Source organism: Pogoniulus pusillus, chromosome 11, assembly GCF_015220805.1.
Source record: "Pogoniulus pusillus isolate bPogPus1 chromosome 11, bPogPus1.pri, whole genome shotgun sequence".
Classification (NCBI taxonomy): Eukaryota; Metazoa; Chordata; class Aves; order Piciformes; family Lybiidae; genus Pogoniulus; species Pogoniulus pusillus.
The window spans coordinates 21,035,398-21,054,911 of record NC_087274.1 but is presented as its reverse complement, the minus strand read 5'-3'; the positions used below and the strand labels follow the sequence as shown (position 1 = coordinate 21,054,911).

General features: G+C 40.4%; 1 protein-coding gene across 10 annotated transcripts in view; it reads right to left on the bottom strand.

Moving 5' to 3' along the window:
• The window catches only part of LDB2 (LIM domain binding 2), a 378,927-nt gene that overhangs the window by 48,313 nt on the left and 311,100 nt on the right, over positions 1-19,514 (bottom strand). For all 10 annotated transcript variants that reach the window (XM_064151379.1, XM_064151375.1, XM_064151377.1 and 7 more), the window contains one exon: positions 3,381-3,553. In XM_064151379.1, the coding sequence (XP_064007449.1) occupies positions 3,381-3,553 (173 nt within the window). The remainder of the gene's footprint in view (positions 1-3,380; positions 3,554-19,514) is intronic.

The window sequence follows — 19,514 nt, the reverse complement described above, 5'->3', positions numbered from 1 at the left end:
CATATTACAGTGATAAAAAATATATACCTCTTATAAAGGAATTTAATTTCCTTATGTAGAGCAGAATTTTATGCAGTCCTTTTAATCAATAAAATTGGCACACTTCTTATTTTAAATGGGCCTCTTCTTTTTCTTCCTTTTTTTTTTATAAAGCTGCCTTTTACATAGAATCCAAAAAATCAAAAGGGTCTCCAATTAAGAAAACATTTTCTGTTGTGCTGAATTCATGTTACCGTACTGTGAGCTCTGACATTTTGTTTCTGTGGTAACCAAAATCAGCTGATTAGTTGGCATGGCAACAGAAAAGATGTAATCCCAGCAGACACACTCTAATCAATGCCCCCAGCACAGATGGTCTCCGGAGGATCAACAAGAAAGAGGCTGGCAGGCATTCAGTGTATCACGTGGTTGCTCTAGACTAGGCCAGGGAAAAAACTAAAAAAGAACATTTCTCAAACTAACCAATAGCTTTTTAACCCCTTCGCTGCACTTACTAATTGCAGGAATTTCAGCTGCTGGCACCTCTCAAAGCCAGCTCTGGTTCCGTGGCTGCTGGTACAGTCTCACCCTCCTAACCCAGGGCATCTTTTAGAAGCCTTCCTCCCCCTGTATCAAATACCATTTCTCAAAGCTGAGTTGTTGCTTGAAAAGAAACTTAAAGCCTATACAAATATGGGAAGTGCCTGAGATTGTTAGTAAGGATTAAGATTGCTGAGTTTCAAGGATTTTGCTTATAAAACCCAGCTGACGGCTCCAAGGTTCAGTGCAGGAAGAGAACAGTTCAGACATAGGGTGCTCACTGCTCCACTGGTGCAGGCAAAGCTCTGCCAGTCTGTGGGGAAATACAAACATCACCAATTGCAGGAAAACAGTTTGCCTATACATAAAGTTGAAGTGCCAGTAAACATGGTGAAAGCAGAGACTTGGGAGGACTCCTAAAGCTCTCCTTTACCTGGAGAAAGAAAATGAAGCATTTTCCAGGTAAACACGTGGTAGTCAGGGCTTCAGTCTCTTCTTTTACCATTGACACCTGATCTAATGTGAGGTGTCCCCGCCCATAGCAGGGAGGGTGGAACTGGATGATCTTTGACATCCCTTCTAGCCCTGACAATTCTGTGATTCTGTATTCTCTACAGCATTTATTTATACCTCCATGAAACAGTTTTTAAGTGTGTGACACTTTACAAGTACCTCTTGCCATCTTAAAAGAGAAGCTGGATTATTCATATTTTTACTGTTAGGCAGGTTCTAGCCATATTTGCTCCAAAGTATTGGAAATGCCATTTTACATATTTATCCAGTACTGCAGGATGCAGGGAGTTGCTCAAACTAGGAAAATGTTGACATGAATAAAATGCAGCTGTGGATTCCTAATTCAATGCATGATGAGAACTGTTTCAGCCCATTGTATTACAAGTTGGTAAATGTGCAGCTTAGAAGCTGTGAAACTGAAAGAGCTAGTAACAAATATAGTTTGTATTTTTGCATTTAAAAAAACCCTTTGTGGTAGTTTTGCTGGGTCAAATTCATGCATGATCTAAAGAGCTACACAGTCCATTGGAGTGCTGCTCATTATGGGAGGTCTGCTTTGTTCCATCACTGATATTGTGAGAGTAGTTCACCTTTTGGTATGAGATCTGTGCCCTCAGTACCTATGTTAGAAGTTACACACACACAGCTGAGACATTTGGCTCTACCTTCTTCCTAAGAGAGTACTTTGCTCTTTTCTCCCTTATTCCACCACAACTGTATTTCACATTTGCTCTCAGTAACACAGTCATATTTTAAACTAACAGCCACTAACCCCCACCCCAACTTCTCCTCTAGAATCCAAGTCACATCCCCATCTGCACTCTTCTTCTGGGGTACAGAGGTTTATATTGGGATCTGCAACTGAAATGTCAGGGCTGAAGCATGCTGTGCACTGCCAGGGTTGCAGCAGATGGAGAAGTTCATTCCACACAACAGGATGGTGCCATGGGAGGTGAATGCAGCTCCATCCCTCTGCTAGTCTGCCATGAGTGGCTGGATACTAGCTTATTATCAGCAACACTGCTATGTGCTGCCATAAGTAAAATCAACTATTTGAATTGAGAAAAGCATCTTATATTTATTCATTCAAAACCAACTCCTTTTATTTTCTACTGCATTAGAACTAAGTCAAAGGGAAATTATATCACTTTAGGGAGCTCCATGGAGAAGCAGCCACTGTATACCTTCATCACAGCCAGCGCACACAACTCCTGGTGGGTAAGGAGATGGCAAAGAGGTGCTACCTAAGCCACTTGCAACTTTCTCTGTTTCTGTGTATGTGAGTCACAGGGGGCTGGAATGGGAGAGTTGGAACAATGACACCATTAAATGCACACCTCCTTGGTCATCAGTGCACAGCACACCAGTGTCTACCTCTCCCTCTTCTTAGAGCCCCACTCCAAGAGCCATGAAGACGGCAGGGAAGACACTACAAAAGGATGAGACTTATACATACTAAACCAATGTAAGTTATGTGAGCCCTGGCCATGATGCTGTCAGTACCTGGTGCCTTTTTTGACACTAAAGCCTCCACAGTCCATCGGGCCACTGGCAACATGGGTGGGTTATCTCCTCCTGATAACCCTTTTATCCAATCAAGGGTTAAAATTAATTCAAATGAACAGGTACAAGATAGAAAGATCATAAAATCTTTTCCTTCATGAAAGGGGACATTTGCATTTTGGAAAACAGTTTACTAGTTTTTGTAATATATATAAATATTTTAATCTCTATTTTCTACCTTTTTGATGCCCTTTTAAAATAAATATATGACACTCATTTTAATTACAATACTAGAAGTGGCCAATGCATGAAGACAATTCACAATCATTCACAAATATTGAGTATTCACTAACTGCCTGATTCAAAGCATGTTTAAATAAATCGACTCCTTCCATCAATTTCACTGCCCTTTGGACCAGCAACCAACTGTATTAAATCACTATTTATCTTGAGATTTATAGTCCTTGGACTGGAGAGGTATCAAATATAAGTCATCCCATCCCAAATGGTAGGTTCCAGCAACGTGACATCTCGTTGTTTTAAAATCAAGCTCAAAGAAAAGGAGATTGAGAACTTGAATTTAATTTATGTACAACTGATGGTCCTAGAAATCTGGCATTAGGTGCTTCTCATGCAATCTTTCTGGAAAAAGTGCAAAGGATGCCCACAGAATTTTCTAGTCACGGAATGAATATAGAAAACAGTAATTAAAAGGCTTCAGGGGGTTTCAGTATTAGAAATAATCTCAGTTCTACCAGAAAAATGCAACAATCAATATATTTCACTCTTATACACACTGAAAAAGAAAAAAACAACAACATGCTTTATTGAGTCTTCCCTGTTACCTTGGTAAACATGGGTTTTCCATGCTGAGTGACCATGGTGCATTGATCACAGTCCACTGTGATGGATGAGTTGTGGTATGACTCTTTTGAGTGCTTGAGAATGTAATACAGGTCTGTTACACCTCCTTCAAAGACAGTGCTAAAATAACGAGGAATGAGGGTCCTTCCAATTGCTGTGAGGAAAATACAAAGCAAAATTCAGCAAGTGCTCTAGGTTATAAAATCTCAAACCATTTGCTAACAGAACATGAATAATTTTGAAGTGCAATGAAATAAAACTTTCATTTAATGAATATAATACATGTTCTCTGCTGTAGAAACAAAGTTGCTCCTGCTCCCACTGAAATCAGTGAAAACAGCTTATGCCATTTAGAGGGACTGGGCTCAATGTAGTCAATCTTTTTACACTGATGGTGACTTAGAGTAACTCTTGAAACCATCTGCAAGTTTTTTTGTCCCAGAGTAACTATTATACAGAAAGCCACATGGTGTCAGTTATGACTGAGAGTGGGATATTACTCATAAATGTATAAATACAAGTGGTGAGTATTTACAGAAGTATACTCGTACACCCAAAAAGGTAAAGCTCATTTAGATTGGGTGGCTGTGCACACATACACATTTGTCTGTTCATGACACATGTATAATATATAGACCCACACAAAGATACAGACACTCCTGATTAAATAGGAGGGCTACTGTTAAGAAATCAGTCCTGGTGACTGGACAAAGACCTGAGAATGCAATACAATGCATTACACAGTAAGTGATTACCCACAGGTCTATCTGAGATCCTATTTAGGCCACAAATATTTATGTTATAGGTTAGAGCAGACACCTCAGATAGCTTGCATGCATCACTTAAATCCCTAACTACAGACTAAAAGGCACCCAGTTCTACAATACTTCCTTGGGCAAAGCTGTCACTGAAGTTACATCTCTCACTTCAATAGCAGTTTCAGTAAGTACTAGAAGATCTAATTCCAAATATGTAATAGTAGTAGTGAGCTTCTGAGTGTACTTCACATACACAAACCAGCAGAAATGCTGGCATCTAAGGTAATTATCTTGTATGCAACCGATGTTTTTCATCTCCTTTTTTACAGATGAATTTGGATGCAACCACAAGCCCTGCATGACAGAACACTCCAGTTTATAATAGACCAATACTTCCATACAAAATGACTCATTGCTTTGCATGCATTAATCAATCCACGGTAATTCTCAGTGGTGGATACAGAAAAATTGCCTCCATTTTACAGAGGGAAAAACCAAGCAATCTAAACTGTGTTTTGGAAGAATGAGACAGAAAAGTCACCATCAACAGGCAAGATTACAGAGTTTATTAGTTTCTAATTCTTATTTGACTGGTACAACTATGTGGTGACTCATGCCTCACTCATTTGCCATACACTTTTGAGAGTGATTTCTTAAAAATATAGCTTTCATAGGAATTTTGCCAGCATATGAACAAAGGCTTCTGACCCTAAAAATGTATTTGCAAGTGGGTGTTGCAAATTAAAAAGCATAGTGTTTTCTTAGTTGTGCTGTGAGAACTGTTTCAGCTCTGTGCATTACAACGTGCGATATTGCATGTGCAGCTGTAATGCACATTAGAGAATGAAAATACACAAAGAGAATTAGATTTTTTGTAAGGTTTTGCTCTAATAATACAGAGAATTAGAGTAGTTATTTATTTCCCTGTAATATTAGATATCAATGTAATTTAATGTACAAAACCATAGCACATTCTCTGGAAGTGGCTGACAATTCAATGAATGCACTGAACAACTACTCCCTGACTCCTAAAAAACCCCCACCCACTCACCATGCATATATTAATTTTCCACAGTCTTTTAATTTAATTTAGGAGAACTGAAGTCCAGTGTATCAGCACAGGACTCAACTCAGGCTATAAATCAAATTTCTCTGTGATGGCATATAGAATACAGCAAAATGGAAAAATTTACTCATCAAGTTAATTTCTTGCTCCCCCAAGGCTAATTAGTGCAAATTAAATTTCCTGCTAATCATCTTAAGCAGTGAATGTGTGATATGAAAAATCCAGCATTCCTACTGATTGTGATAAACCTCTATTCAAATGACTTATGCACTGCATAAATATCTTGTCACTTTTTAAACTGCAGCTTATAGGCTCTTCCAAAAGTAGCATGGTCATGTGGTGGCACATTTTGCCTTCAATTCACAGCCACAACACAGTAAAAAGTCTAGAAATACATTAAATGCCTCATCATCCTTATTACTTGTCCTAGCAAGCATTATCTCTGTTTGGCACAGGCATATGCTACCATGAACAAGAAAGTGAGAAAGAGGATGAAGGAGGAAGAGGAAGAGAGGTCCATACAAGGATATGCCACATGGAACCTGATTTTCAGCAACAGATGCACGTGTAGACCCTACCTGTCCGTAAAACTGAAAATAGCTAATGCAAATGTGCAGAATAAACCATTTCACCTAATATTCAGCTTCAGAAGGAACACTAATGAAAACCTGCATTAATAAGCAGACCTGTCCTGGGCTCACCATGTTGCCTTGACACTAAAGACTGAAGCAAGCTCAAGGTTTTATTTCTCTTCCTGAAGCATTCCATGGCCTGAGATGATCATTCCATTTCTAGGATGAATATGAAACTCTCTGTACTGATAACAAAGCTTATTTCCGCTTTTCATTTCCAAGAAGAACAAAAGCTGTAGAACAGCTTTCACATAGAAAACTTTGTGCATTTCAAGTTCAGAGGACTTTTCCTTGTCTGTGAGTACTGAGGTACATATGCCTGCACACACTCAGCTCTGCTGCACACACACACACAATCCTTTCCCAGGCATAGGAATATGGAAGTGGCAAAAGTGCTTTTCCTTCCTTTCTTGCAATACATTAGAATAGCCATGACTGCAGTTGCTGAGGCTCTGAGTCCCATAGTCTGGCTTAGGAAAGCAGATGTAGGTTCATGCCTGCATCTGTACAAATACTAACAAGCTCTTACAGTCACATTACTCAGAAAAGACCCTTTCATAGCACAAAATGTGGCAGCCAGCATTGTAGCATCTTAGGTATACCAGAAGAGAAATTTACCTGCCTCTCAGCATTGAGGCATTAATTCCAGAACACTGGAATACTGCTGTAAATGATCATTCTGTCCTGGGCAGCATCCTTCATCCCTAGCTGACTATACCAAGGATGAATTTCCCATGAGAAGCGGCCACTGCCCCTTGAATTTTGCTCCATTTGTGCTAGCAAATCCCCAGGTAGCAAAGCAAACTGACAAAGATCAGTTGGATTTAGCAACAAGTAATAGCTATTTATATGAAAATGTCTATAAGAAAGACATATCTGAAGTGACTATTTTACACAGATATAATGCTGTCACCCACTGGAATGATGTACCTTTAGCCTGGTTGATTTTGTGTACCGTTCTGGAGGATCAGAGACATAAATACCATTTTCAACTGAATTAATGCAGATAGATTTGTGACACTCCCCAGATATGAGCAGTTCAGAAATCAATTAATTCAATCTATGAATATAGACAAGAAGTTTTATAGGTCAGTAACAGTTATGGTACATATAACTTCTTAAGCACATTTCTGGGGAATTCTAAAGAAAAAGAATTAAACCATCTGACACATGAAATGGCCCAAGGCCTGCCACATGGAGAGGCATGCACTCAGGTCACACTTCTACTTTTTGGCCTGGGCATACAACAATAATGATTAAGGTGCCCCTCTGTCATCCTGACCCTAGCAATCATTATTTTCAGGCTGCCTTTTCATTTATTTCCCCTTTTAAATACTTTTCTCAGAGTGCAAAATACTTTATTCTCTTGGGAATATGCTTAGTTCTAAAATTATTTTTCCAACCCAAACTAAACCAAAGAGACCAATGATCTGCAGGTGAGAAGAGCCGTAACTTGTGAAGTTCATGATTTTTGCAAGCCTCAGAGAAGCTACAGGTAGAAAGCCAAAAAAGGTTGTAATATGATAGCAGTACTACCACACACCTAATGGTGGGGATGCTACTGTTGGGGTGGATTGTCTTTTCTCAAGGAAGATTTTAATAAAATAGAATGTAAATGTGTTTTTCTAGTTCACAGGAAACTGCTATTATTTGTGGGCTAGGAATAGAAGAACATTTCCTCCCTTTGTGTCCCAAAGATAGGTTGTCAAAAGCTCAATGCCCTCTCTACTGAATGAAGGTTAATAGCCTCTCTGCAGAAGCAGGGTTTGATAGCAAAACCCTCCTTGCTTCCTGAACTGCCCATATGTTGCCTTTAAAGTTGAACCTTTCAGGACTTGAATCTAACATATACACCATGTAAGATAACTGTCAAGTTGGTACAGAAGTGAAACAATGGAAGTGTTAATCAGTGAAATAAAAATATTTGGTTTATTGCTTCCAGGCTGGTTTTTGCAGCTCTGAATCCTGTCAAGTCCTATGTCTTCAATTAGAGCCAGGATATAAAATAAGTAATAAACCAGACACAAATAAAAACGTAAAATACAAAAAGCCTTTAAAAGTTTCACAGAATCAGCAACAGAACAAAAAGCAACCCTGTGCCTATAGCTTAAAGGAGCTCAGTCTGGAAGCTCTGCTGCAGCCTGCAGCTGATTAGCTCATCAACATGCTCTAGATGGGCTTGAAGAACTCCACTGGTTGGAGCTGTGGGGTTTTTTGTCTCCTGTCACAAAATGTTGAGCTGTACTGTAAAGCTTTAGGCAGACCACGAAAATCTCTTGCTCGAGAGATTATCACAGTTAAATCTCATTAATTAAATAGAGATGTAATGACTGACTCTCCCTCAGCCAGATGTAAGGGCTAAGGAAGCCACAAGACAACTTCCCATTGATTGCAAATGAACTTTCCTGAGCACCACAGAAGAAAGTCTGAGCTTTCTGTTAATTGCTAATTGACATCTCTGGGCATGGCTAATTGACACTTGTGTGGGTCAGATTGGCATGTCCATTTATGTATGCTTTTTGTAACTGAAGTCAATCAGTACACATGAAGCACAACATCATGGAGTTATGTGGTGATGTGTTACACCATGTACAAGATTGCTGTTACTCTGCCTAGAGTTTTATTTGTCCAAATTTCTCCTAATCTAATAACACATCAGGTCTGCTCCCTCCCAGTCCATCTGGCTGGGATGTGGAGGCAGAGTTCCCTTCACAAAGCTGGACAACAGCAAAGCTCTAATTTTCAGTACTGAAACCTGCTCTCTGGACGAGCTGCAAGGCAGACTTATTCATGGGAACATTCCTCCATAGACCTTATCTGGTGAGTGGATTCAAACAACATGAATCTGTCAATTTCCAGAAAAAGCTGGGGATTTGATACCATGGCATGAAAGGCAGTGAAAAGACAGCCTAATAAGTCTAAATTCTGTCTTGTAGATGTGTGGGCCATGTTGATTAAACCACCCACATGTATCCAAGGCAGACTCTGGCACACAAAGACCTGTCCTATTTTTCTCCCTGTCTAGTGGATAAGACAGATGCTCCTACCATTTAGACTACTTAGAGAATAAAAATTATAATGCATGATTAATTGACACTTTTAGGATATTTCCAGTTATTTGTACAAATTAAATATTAAATGATTGAAGATCTGTTACAAGAGTACTCAATAATAATAATTTAGAGATACTAGTGTACTATTAATAGCAGTGTACTACCAATATACTATGTTCTATTCAAGCATCCAGAAAAAAGACAACTGTATAATCTATAGACATTATAAATTTTAAACTGTAAAGTTCAGAACGTGGCATCCCTCTCAAGAGAGAGAGTCATCCATGAACTGCAATCAGCCTGGGTCTCTTCTACAGGCTGTAAAGCTTCCAGTGATGGACTGCTCTCGCATGGGCTTCCCTCAGAGTCATGGCCATCTTAATGTCCCCTGCTCCCTTGCAGGGTCCTCTATGGGCTGCAGGTGGGTTTCTGTTCCACCACTAACCTCTAAGGCCCGCAAGGCCTCTGTGCGTCATCTCACCATGGGAAGAAGAGGAATAGCTGCTCCATCATACTCGCCCCCTTCCTCACTGACCTTAGTGTCCACATGGTTGTCTCTCTCTAATCTCACTCCTCTCCAATACAAAAGTACTCCCAAACCAAAAGAACTCACCCAAGAGGTTTTTCATGTCTTAAATACGTTATTGCAGAGATGCTGATTTGCTCGTCTGTGGCCTGAGGTGGGTCCACCTCAGAGCTGGAGGAGCCTCTACGTTTCTTACAGGAGGAACACTAACACCTCCCATCCTCCACTGACAAAACCCCACACACTGTGAAGTACTACCTCCACGTTGCCAATAAAGCACTGCTGCAGCACTGGTGCTGCTCGTAAATCTCTGCTTGGCGCAGGACCTGTGGTAGGCCTCACAGACCAACGTGGTCAAGGCCTAACTACGAAGGACTCCAGACGATTCAGTGTGAATTATGCAGGAGACCCTTTATGACGTGCAGCCTGAAATGTATGTACACTCAGCCAGCAGAGCGCAGGCCTACACATCAGTGTAATTAGGCAAGGACAACCCACTCCATCAGCACAAACCACGCCTTGTTGTTCTCGTTAGCAAAGTGTCCATTATCTGCCCCTTCTGAGATAAGGTGGCCAGTTGCCTGTGAGAACCAAGGTCTGTTATTACAAGCATCTGCCTGCTGTTTATTCTCTCCACTCTGTTCCCGCAGCTCTCCTGCACCTGCACCCACAACTCTTCTGCATTCCCACAACTAAGCACAGTCTTTTGAGGAGTAAAAATAGTCACAGGTGGATTCTTCTCATGTCCTTAAAATTTTATCTTTAATGATCTACTTAGCACTTCATGGCAATCGGGGAAATCTGAGGTTTCCAACCACTCTGCCTTTGTTCTCAATTTTGTAACGACTTACAAAGCAGGACAAATAGTGTGGATTCTGCCTTGTAACTGAGTGACTTGAATTTTTCCTTTATCCAGAACTAAATACCTTGGGATGCTTTTGTTCTGATCTATGATACTTCCACGATATCTCCAATAGCTTATTTATGTCAGTAACACCGCCTACAGTCGAAAGCTACAACCCAAAATCCTAACACTAATAAAATTGTAAATGCCCACATTTCTCTGTCTAGTTCCTTCTATCCTGTGTAAGGCAATCACCGTGTTAGGTTTGACACTGCCCTTTCTCCAACAGGTATTTTCTAACACCATTTTACCTCCAAAAAGATTTGCCTGTATGATTCTGATTCCATTGCCAGTGTTTCCTTTTCTCAAAAGTCTGTAACTACCACTTCAATCCTCTAAAACACACTTGAGACAAGAGCAAGTAACAGAAACTTCATAACAATTAGACCTCAGCTTAACTCCCTCCACCTTATGACTCCTACTCTCATAGACACATAATCTGCAACTCAGTCTTAAATCCATCATCTCCCTGAAGAGAGACAGTATTTTACTGTAATTCATTTTGGTAAAAACAGTCAGAAAACAAACACAGAAAGCTCTGTATGTGTCAGAACAAAGCTACACTGCATCAGCATACTTTTTCATTAAGGCTCAGCCAGCCTACCTATTACAATAAAATTTCCTTATTGTACAGGCAGCACACTACCAGTCTTTAAAGAATTGCTTTCCTCAGGCTCAGACGGCGTGAACCAGGAGATATGGAAAGCAAGCAAGTCCAAGTTCCCTATCACAGAATGGTAGCTGAGCTTGGAAGGCACCTCTGGGGATCACCTGGTCCAACCCCCACACAGAGCAGGGTCACCTGCAGTGGGTTGTCTAGGACTATGTCCAGTTTTGAATATCTCCAAGTATGGAGACTTCATGACCTCTCTGGGTAACCTGTGTCACTGTTTGACCATTCTTTGAGAGAAATGTGTTTTCTCACGTTTAAATGGAACTTTCTGTGTTTCACTTTGTGCCCAATGCCTCTTCCATTTCACTGGGCAACACTGAGACAAGTCTGTCTCTGTCTTCTTTAGCCTGTACTGCCCACAATGATAAGTTGCCCCTTCCCCAGACTGCACAGTCTCAGCTCTTTCAGCCTCTCCTCATACGGCAGATCCTCCAAGCCCTTAATCATATTCATGTTTTTTCTCTGGACATGTTCCAGTACATCCACGTGTTTTTACTAAATGGTGACTCCAAACTGCACATCCTACTCCACATGTGTCTCACTAACACCAAGGGAATGATAACCTCCCTAATGCAGCCCAGAAGCTCTTTGCTGCAATGCCACATTGTTAGCTCACTGCTGAACTCTCATCTCTCCTGCAGGTCTCACAACCAACACCTCAAAGTGAAGCACAAATAGGAAAGCATAGACCCTGTACAGGTCTGTACCTGCTTCTAGCTCTAAGTTTTCACTCTATGATCAGTGACAACGCTCTAAGAACTCAGGGAGCCTGCTCACTCAGTCTGAAAATTCAGAGCCCATACAATTTGTTGTTTAAACAACTGAGACAGGTTACTAGCAGCACAGAGCAGGGCAGAGCTTTACTCACATTGAAAAATGCAGAATTTCTCAAGGCAGGCACAATTCTGAGGATGCCTATGGTATAAACTGAGTTTTCAGGCTGGTGGTGGTAAGTGTTACGCATGCTCCTTTTCCATAAACTAAAGACATACTTCAGGTGAGTAAGTTCCAGTTTTAGTTGTTAAAACTTCCACACCTTATGAATCAAAACTTAGCACTCCCCAGCAAAGATCTACCATAGATGAGTATTTTAGCAAAGAGGATATTTATTTTTGCATTAAAAATCTGCACTCTGAGTGTGAATAAAGCCAGAACGAATGGTTTGCCTGCCTGCAGCACACAGCCACTGTCTGTGTGTGCTGGTTTGGGGCTATTTTTTGCTGAGAGAAACTAAATCCTTAGCTGTGAGAAGAAAGAAAAAAACTACAGTAACCTATATCACCATTCTTCTGCTGAGAAACACAACTAGTCAAAATATAGATAAGATGATCACTTCTCACACACTTCTTAGCTCTCACTTGGGGCTGTGCCTTATTTCTGGTGGGCTGGTCTCTGTGGCTGACTGCCTTTAACTCTCTAATCCACTTAACTCCTTTTCCCTCTAACCTCCTTGTCTTTTTTTTTGACATCTCACCTCAGATCTTCAGATTTATCACGTGAGATATATGTGGGTTGATCTGGTTATTTCTGAAGGGAGAGAAAGAGGGAGGGGGAAGGGGGTTTGGATTAGGAGCCCTACTGGGGACTTTGCTTCTGGGAGAGGTGTTGTGTTTCTATGTTACTTTTAATTTGTATATAACTGTATTTATTTGTGTACATATGCTTGTATATTGTGCTAAGCTGTAAATATGTCTTCATTCTTAATTTTCAGTACAGCTGAGTCTAGTCTGGGTGATTTCCTAAGAGTTGGGAGGCAGGTAATGCCCAAACTGTCACACTGTGCTAATCATTCTTCTTTAAGAAAGAATATTTCAGTTAATTTTGTCCAAAAACTGCAAAGAAAAAAGTTCTAAAGGCAAGCCAAAGAGGTTATTCACAGCTGTATGACAAACCACTGTCACAACATAACAAACGCCAGCAGAAAATGACAAAATGTAATACCGTAAAAATGATGGAAATTGTACAGGACAGGCTTTTCAGATGAACAAATGCAATCTGTACTAGTATAAAGGACCAACATAGCACAGAAAATCATACCCAGAAAAGTCGTCTCAAGAAATAAAAGAAAAAATATAAAATTCAAATGACAGGACACAAAAAGGAACAGACAAAAACCAGGCAAACCATCCAGTTGTATTAAATCAAGCACACCCTTGACCCCTGACTTCATCTGACCTAGAAGAATACTAAACATAGCATGAAACAAAAAATTATGTAAAAGCACAAGCAAAATTATATTAAGATAAATTGGCATTTGCCATATCCTCAAATACTGCCACAATTCTTTCCTGCAGATACTCAGGCTGATCTGGAGCAGAACAGCCTAGCCAGAGAGCTCAAATACAAAGCTCAGATGCTGCACAAAAGGGGTGTCCGCCTTTCTGTGGTGTGTCCATGCTGGTGGTGCATTACTTGACCAACTCACACATTTCACAGCAACCAACTCAACTAAACTCGTGCTGATCTGAAGTCAAACTGTTCCATGAAAATTAAATAAACCACTGGAGCAATACCAATTACCATTAGCAAAGAATTTGGCCATTATATATGGCCAAATATTCAAGTATTGCTACAAAAGCATGGAGGAATATTTGCTGTGCTATGTCTGCTGGTCTCAAGTTGTTCACAGATGTTTACAAACGTGATTCTACCAGTTTCTGATCTCTGCTCTCTCCTCTGAACAATGTTGAGATGGGAAGCTGAAGCCTGAAAAAAAAACCACCAAACCCAACAACAAACAAACAAAAAAATCCCTGTGTGTATTCTAGAAATACTATTAAACATTTACAGCCTGTATAAGAATAAACAACTGACAAAGTACTGATTTGAATAATGCATAAGCCCCTTTACCCTTAGAAACATTATAAGAGAGACTTTGAATGACTGAGACAAAGTACCATGTGTAGTGGAGAGCTCTGCCACCTCTAAAGCTCCTGGGTTTGGTTTTCTAAAGCTCCTGGGTTTGGTCTCAGTCCAGTTTGTATCTGTCAGAACAACACCTTGCACTGCACCCACCCTACCTGATGAGAAGTCTGAGGAGAAGCATGGGCTGCTGGGATATCACAGGGCTCAGCACAGGAAGAATTCACCTTTCCTCCTGAATGCTTTCAGCAGCTTTCCACAATCTCCCTTCTACCAAAAGCTAGAATTTACTACAGCAAGTTTAAGCTGGTTAAAGTTAATGCTTAAGTGGTTAGTACAGTGGAAACACAGCCACGAATATGTCTACAAAATACAATTTAAGGCAGTCACCAACTTGCTCTGCAACACTCCAACTAACCCAAAAGCTACGTCTGTGCAGTGTGCCATCACATCTGAGCAAGTAAGCCCTGGGAAGAGGCAGGATACATTTGTGTGAGCTCCAAGCCAAATGAAAACAGCCACACAGCATCTGGTCAGCTTAGTGTGTGGGCAGAAAGGGCTCATATAGACATATGCCATATAGGCATAGCTGACTTCCTCAATGCTGGAAGACTTCTTTTCATGGCAAGACAGGTAGGTGATGTGAAGGAGAAAGATAGTCCCTTGCATGAACACAAGAAGTCATGCTTAAGCACTGTCTGTCAAGCATCACAGCATGGTCCACATTCACGTGAACAATATCAGAGGTGAAATGTGTTGATATGTGCATCAAAGGGGCCATAACGTAGTGGGGAGTGTGTCTGGAGAACTGGTGGGAGGTGAAGGGTTGCAGTGATACGACAAAAGATCCAGATGCCATTCTCCAAATCCTCGAGGTGCATTGAGCACATGTGGATTGATAACCAGCACGATTTCCCCGGTAATTTTATGCTGTAGCTGTATGAACAATATCTCACCAGTGGATAATATCAGTTGCCAGTTATATGCATGTTTTATAACAACCAGAACACTCTTTTTGAAAAAGCTGTTGGTGGTTGGCTTTGATTTCCTTTTCTTTTTTTTTTTCTACAGCAAAGCTTGCTTTCCCACTCGCTTTCTCTTTCAAGCTCATGGAAGCTAACTGCAGAGAAGGTAAAAAGGTATTCAACACAGTAGACAAAATAATTAGGAAAATATTCTACCATTTAAAAATGTTTTGTTGGTTTTAAAAGTGTAGCTTGTTTATTACCCTTAAAACGAAGGCAAGTGCCCTATGCTCAGCTATACAAATCAGATGTCTGACAAAATAGCATTGAATAATAAAGAACCACTTTAAGAAAAGGGCAAGCAATGTAGCAGGTTTATAAGCTTCAGTTAGAACACACGTTATACATAGTTTTTAATCAAATTTTATGCAGCAAGTAATGCAGAATGCTCTTAACCAGAAAAAGGCAACATCAGTAATAAGTGCTATAACAAATCTGTGCTGAAGCTCAAAGAGCCTCTTCCTATGCTTTCTGTCCGTTTGGCGGTACGATACAATTTCCCCCACATTTCACAGAGAACCACTGATATATTTTCACTACAACTCACTGTGATTTCTAGAACCACTGCAGGTAAGATGAAGTTCTTGTGACAATGCTGAACTGCCACTGTCAGGGCAGCTTCATGGACTTCCTGAACAGGAAACATAACGACCTCCACACAAGATCAGCCCCAGCTGCCCACCCAGACCAACATCTGTGCCTGGCCACAGCCAAAAGAAAAGCCTGAGTTAAAATACATAATAAAAAGAGACAGGTATGACATGATCTTTGCCCTGATCCATCGTGCCCTCTTCCAAAAACACACAGGTAGACAGCTACAGAGGTGGTGGCTGCACTTAATTACACATTACTCACAGCTATTAACATCCAAGTACCATGAGATCACCATGGAACCCCCTACTCCAGCTATCAACCTGACAACTGCTAACTCCATTACAGGAAAATATGCCCAAACTTTATGATCCCATTAAAAAGAAAATAATCTTTAGGAATGTATTTTCTGACAGAAATGGAGAAATTCAAGGCGGGAACTTATTCTCTAAAGGCTTAGCAGTAAACATTTATCTTTCATTGGAGTTGATAGTGTTACAGTGCAATACTGCCAAGAGGCACCCCTGTTGACATCAGAGAGAATGATCTAGACTGATAACACTGTGTTCTGATATATCAGCAACCAGGTGACTATCTGCTTCAAAATACTTTGATAAATTAAATATCTTTTCAAAATCTAACAGCTTTGAAAAATATACAGAAATCACCTAACATGGGAAAAACAACTCCATTTGGTGTCTTTCATATCTATTTTGGGTCAAATAGGACTCTGAATTAAAAACAATAAAATTAGGTACTTCATCTTGCTATGTAAACATAGAAACATGGCACTGTATACACACATATTTCAAATATCCCTCTGGCTTGCAAATAATTTGTATATATTTGTAAATAATCTGTATGTATTTCACAACTACAGAATACTTTTCTTTGACAGCAGGATTCCAAACTCACCTCAAGACCTAGAAACAAATGTGTGTGTCTATTAGTGCAGTGAATAGTTAGCTGACTTACTTGTTTACAAAACCAAACACCTTGGTTTTGAGCTAAAAGTGAGCTTGGTAGGAAACAATTCCTACTTTTGTTATGAGGCAAATTAAAAAGAGGAAGGACAGGTAGCTGCACTGTTTCTCCTCCTTGTGTGCCTGGATCATGTCAATAAAGCACACTGCATGGGACTTGAAAACCTCAGAAAACACAGGCTTTCCTCTGCAAGTGCCTGTAGCACAAACTGAATTCTACATGATTTGATTTTTTCCAGCAAAACTGTTGATTCAGAACAAAAAAAAAAAAAAAAAAAAAAAAAAGGGAGAAGAACTCTCCTACAAAGAAGCACAAAGCTATTTAAATGAGTTAGAGCTGTTCCCAGACCTCTGAACAAACCTTGGGCTGAACATGACATTTAAAACTTTTTTGCATCAGCACTCTTGTATTTCATGCAGTACTTTACCCACATCTCCCCCTATCCTCCTGTTCCTAGCATCAGCACAGCTAGAAATATAAATTCAAAGGTTATTCTTGCATACCTCAGATCTGGTTAGACTTAGGAAGTGCTAAAAATCATATGAGGAGATTCATTCTCACAGGCTTTTGAGCTAGAAAGTCTTGGTGTTTCCTGCCTTCACAAGAACACTTTAGGAAGTGACTCCTAAAAGGAGATGGCTATTTTGTTTGCCATTGAGAAGGTGGAAAAGCATTCTGATGGCTTAAGCTATGTCTTGGAACTTACGAATAACTCATTAAACATATTTGAATGCATGGAACTTAACATAGGGAAAAATTCATAGCTACCAAGGTGACACTAAAGACTCCTCTCCCCTGGATGTCATACCCAGTAGGTCTCCACACTGACTGCACAATGTGACCTAATGCATGTCACAAAAGTGCAGAAAAGATTCATGGGGTGGTTTGGGTTTGCCACACCATTCAGAGCCACACCTGCTACTACAGAAATGCCTATCACTATGTGGGGACCTATACCTCTGAAAGAAGAAAGTACTACCCCTCTCTTACAGTAGGTGCTTTGTGTAGACAGAACACACTCACTCTAGCAGCAATAAACACTTAGCAAAGTGGTTCTGAATTTCTTCAGGCTAATCCTCTATGCCTACACACTCACGCAATATCCTACTGGGGTGAAACAGGAGCTTGCAACCATACGCACACGGTGATGGCAGAGCAGCAGGAGTCTGATTTCCCAGAGCTATTCCCATGAGGTGGTGTACAAGCCTGTCACAAGCAGTGGCTCCGAGGGACATTTTTCACCTTTAATTTCTCCTAAAATTCTCCCACTTCTGAGGCAGATGGCAGGCTGCACCCTCAAAGAGGCGACTTCACAGGAAGTCTTTGCTCTGCGTGGGGATGCTGCGTAGGGGAACTGAACTTTTGCTCTTCCTCTGTTACATCCACCTGCTTTTTTCCCCTGCGTTTCATCACTTGTATGTCATCCCATTCACATTTTACTCTTCCATGTCATAAGCCTTCTGCTCCACTCAATGTCCTTCAAAGGGGTGCTCATGTGGAAGCCACTCACAAGAAGGTCACCCCCAACCTTTCCTTTGAAGAATCTGTGTTTGCCATTTGGTTGTTATTGGTGCTCTGAGTGTTCTGAGAAGCGATAAAGGCACCCAAACTGCAGAACCTCAAGAAAGGTGACAGGAGTGGTTTTCATGGAACTGTGAGAAGATTCAGGAGCAAATGGTAGCACTAACAAAACAACATTTTTGTTTACTGCATCAGAGTTACAAGTTACACTTGAGGAATGACATTTTTAACAGTGTCAAGAAAAAGTGGTGTTTACTTTATATGGAGTAAATTTTAACCCAAATGCAGTCAGAAACCAGGAAAAATTATGACTTTTTTTCCAGTGAAACTTCTATGTTGACACTCCAGTATTGCAAAAAGAAATGACAATGACTATGTTGTGGGCATCTTTTTTGTCTCCTTGCTGATTGCAGAAAATCAGAATATTTTTAGATATTTCTACAGCAATTTTTTTATATATACAAAACCCTTCTATAACTAGCTGACTGATATGGAATAAACAGCTCCTTATCATACGCCATGCTCACCACACCACACTGACCATGGTACATTGGGTTAACATAGCTCAGGCAAACTCAGCAGTGCTCCCAGTTTGCAAAGTAGTTCCGGGAAGGTGCTGCCAAAGCATGTTTCTTAGTGGGCACACTGAGTTGACAATTATAGGGGATTCTTCCAAATATGCATCCTGCTGTGAATCACTGTCCTGGATTTATCATGAATTATTACATTGTCTTCATTAAGTGTGATACTAAGCAGGAGACTTGCTGAAATATAGAATAAAAAGGCCTTGAGGCCAGGGGGTTGGAACTGGATGATCCTTGAGGTTTCTTCCAACGTAAACCATTCTACGATTCTATAAAAAACTGATGAGGGAGTCACCAGCCCCTTGCACATCTGCTAACCACAGGAATACAGCACTGCAAGATCAATGATCCATATTATTGATACCATATTGGTGTCACTGGAATGGAAAATGACAGAAGTTTTCTTTTAGTCTTTTTCACTATTTTTTCCCAAAGCATTGCTGACAGTGGTAATATGAAACTGCTCTTGTTTGAAACATAGTGGCCTAGAAAATGCATAAACTGATGCCAATGTGTCTGCTACAGAGCAGGAGGATCCCAGTGGGCTCCCTTTATATGATTACTCCAGTATGGGTCAACTGCTGCAATATTCAACAACCTGAACATCATTAAAGGAGTTATTCTCTACTGTGTCCTTTACTTTCAAAAACTTGGATGTTTCCTGTGACACACATTTTGGAGTATCCACACTCTCTTGTTCTTGGAAAACACCCTGGCAATCTGCAGAAATGAATCTCATGCAGCACTGCTGTTTTGCATGATGTGACGCTTCGTGCTACAAAGTTGTGTGTTCAGCTGGTTTGCTCTGCACCACAGTTATGCTTTCACACTTCTCTGCATGGTTACAAGAGACATTTACTGTATCAGTGATTTTGTCGGTAAAGTTAATAACCTCATTACCTGAGAAAGCTTCTGAAATGCAGGCTTACTTTAAGA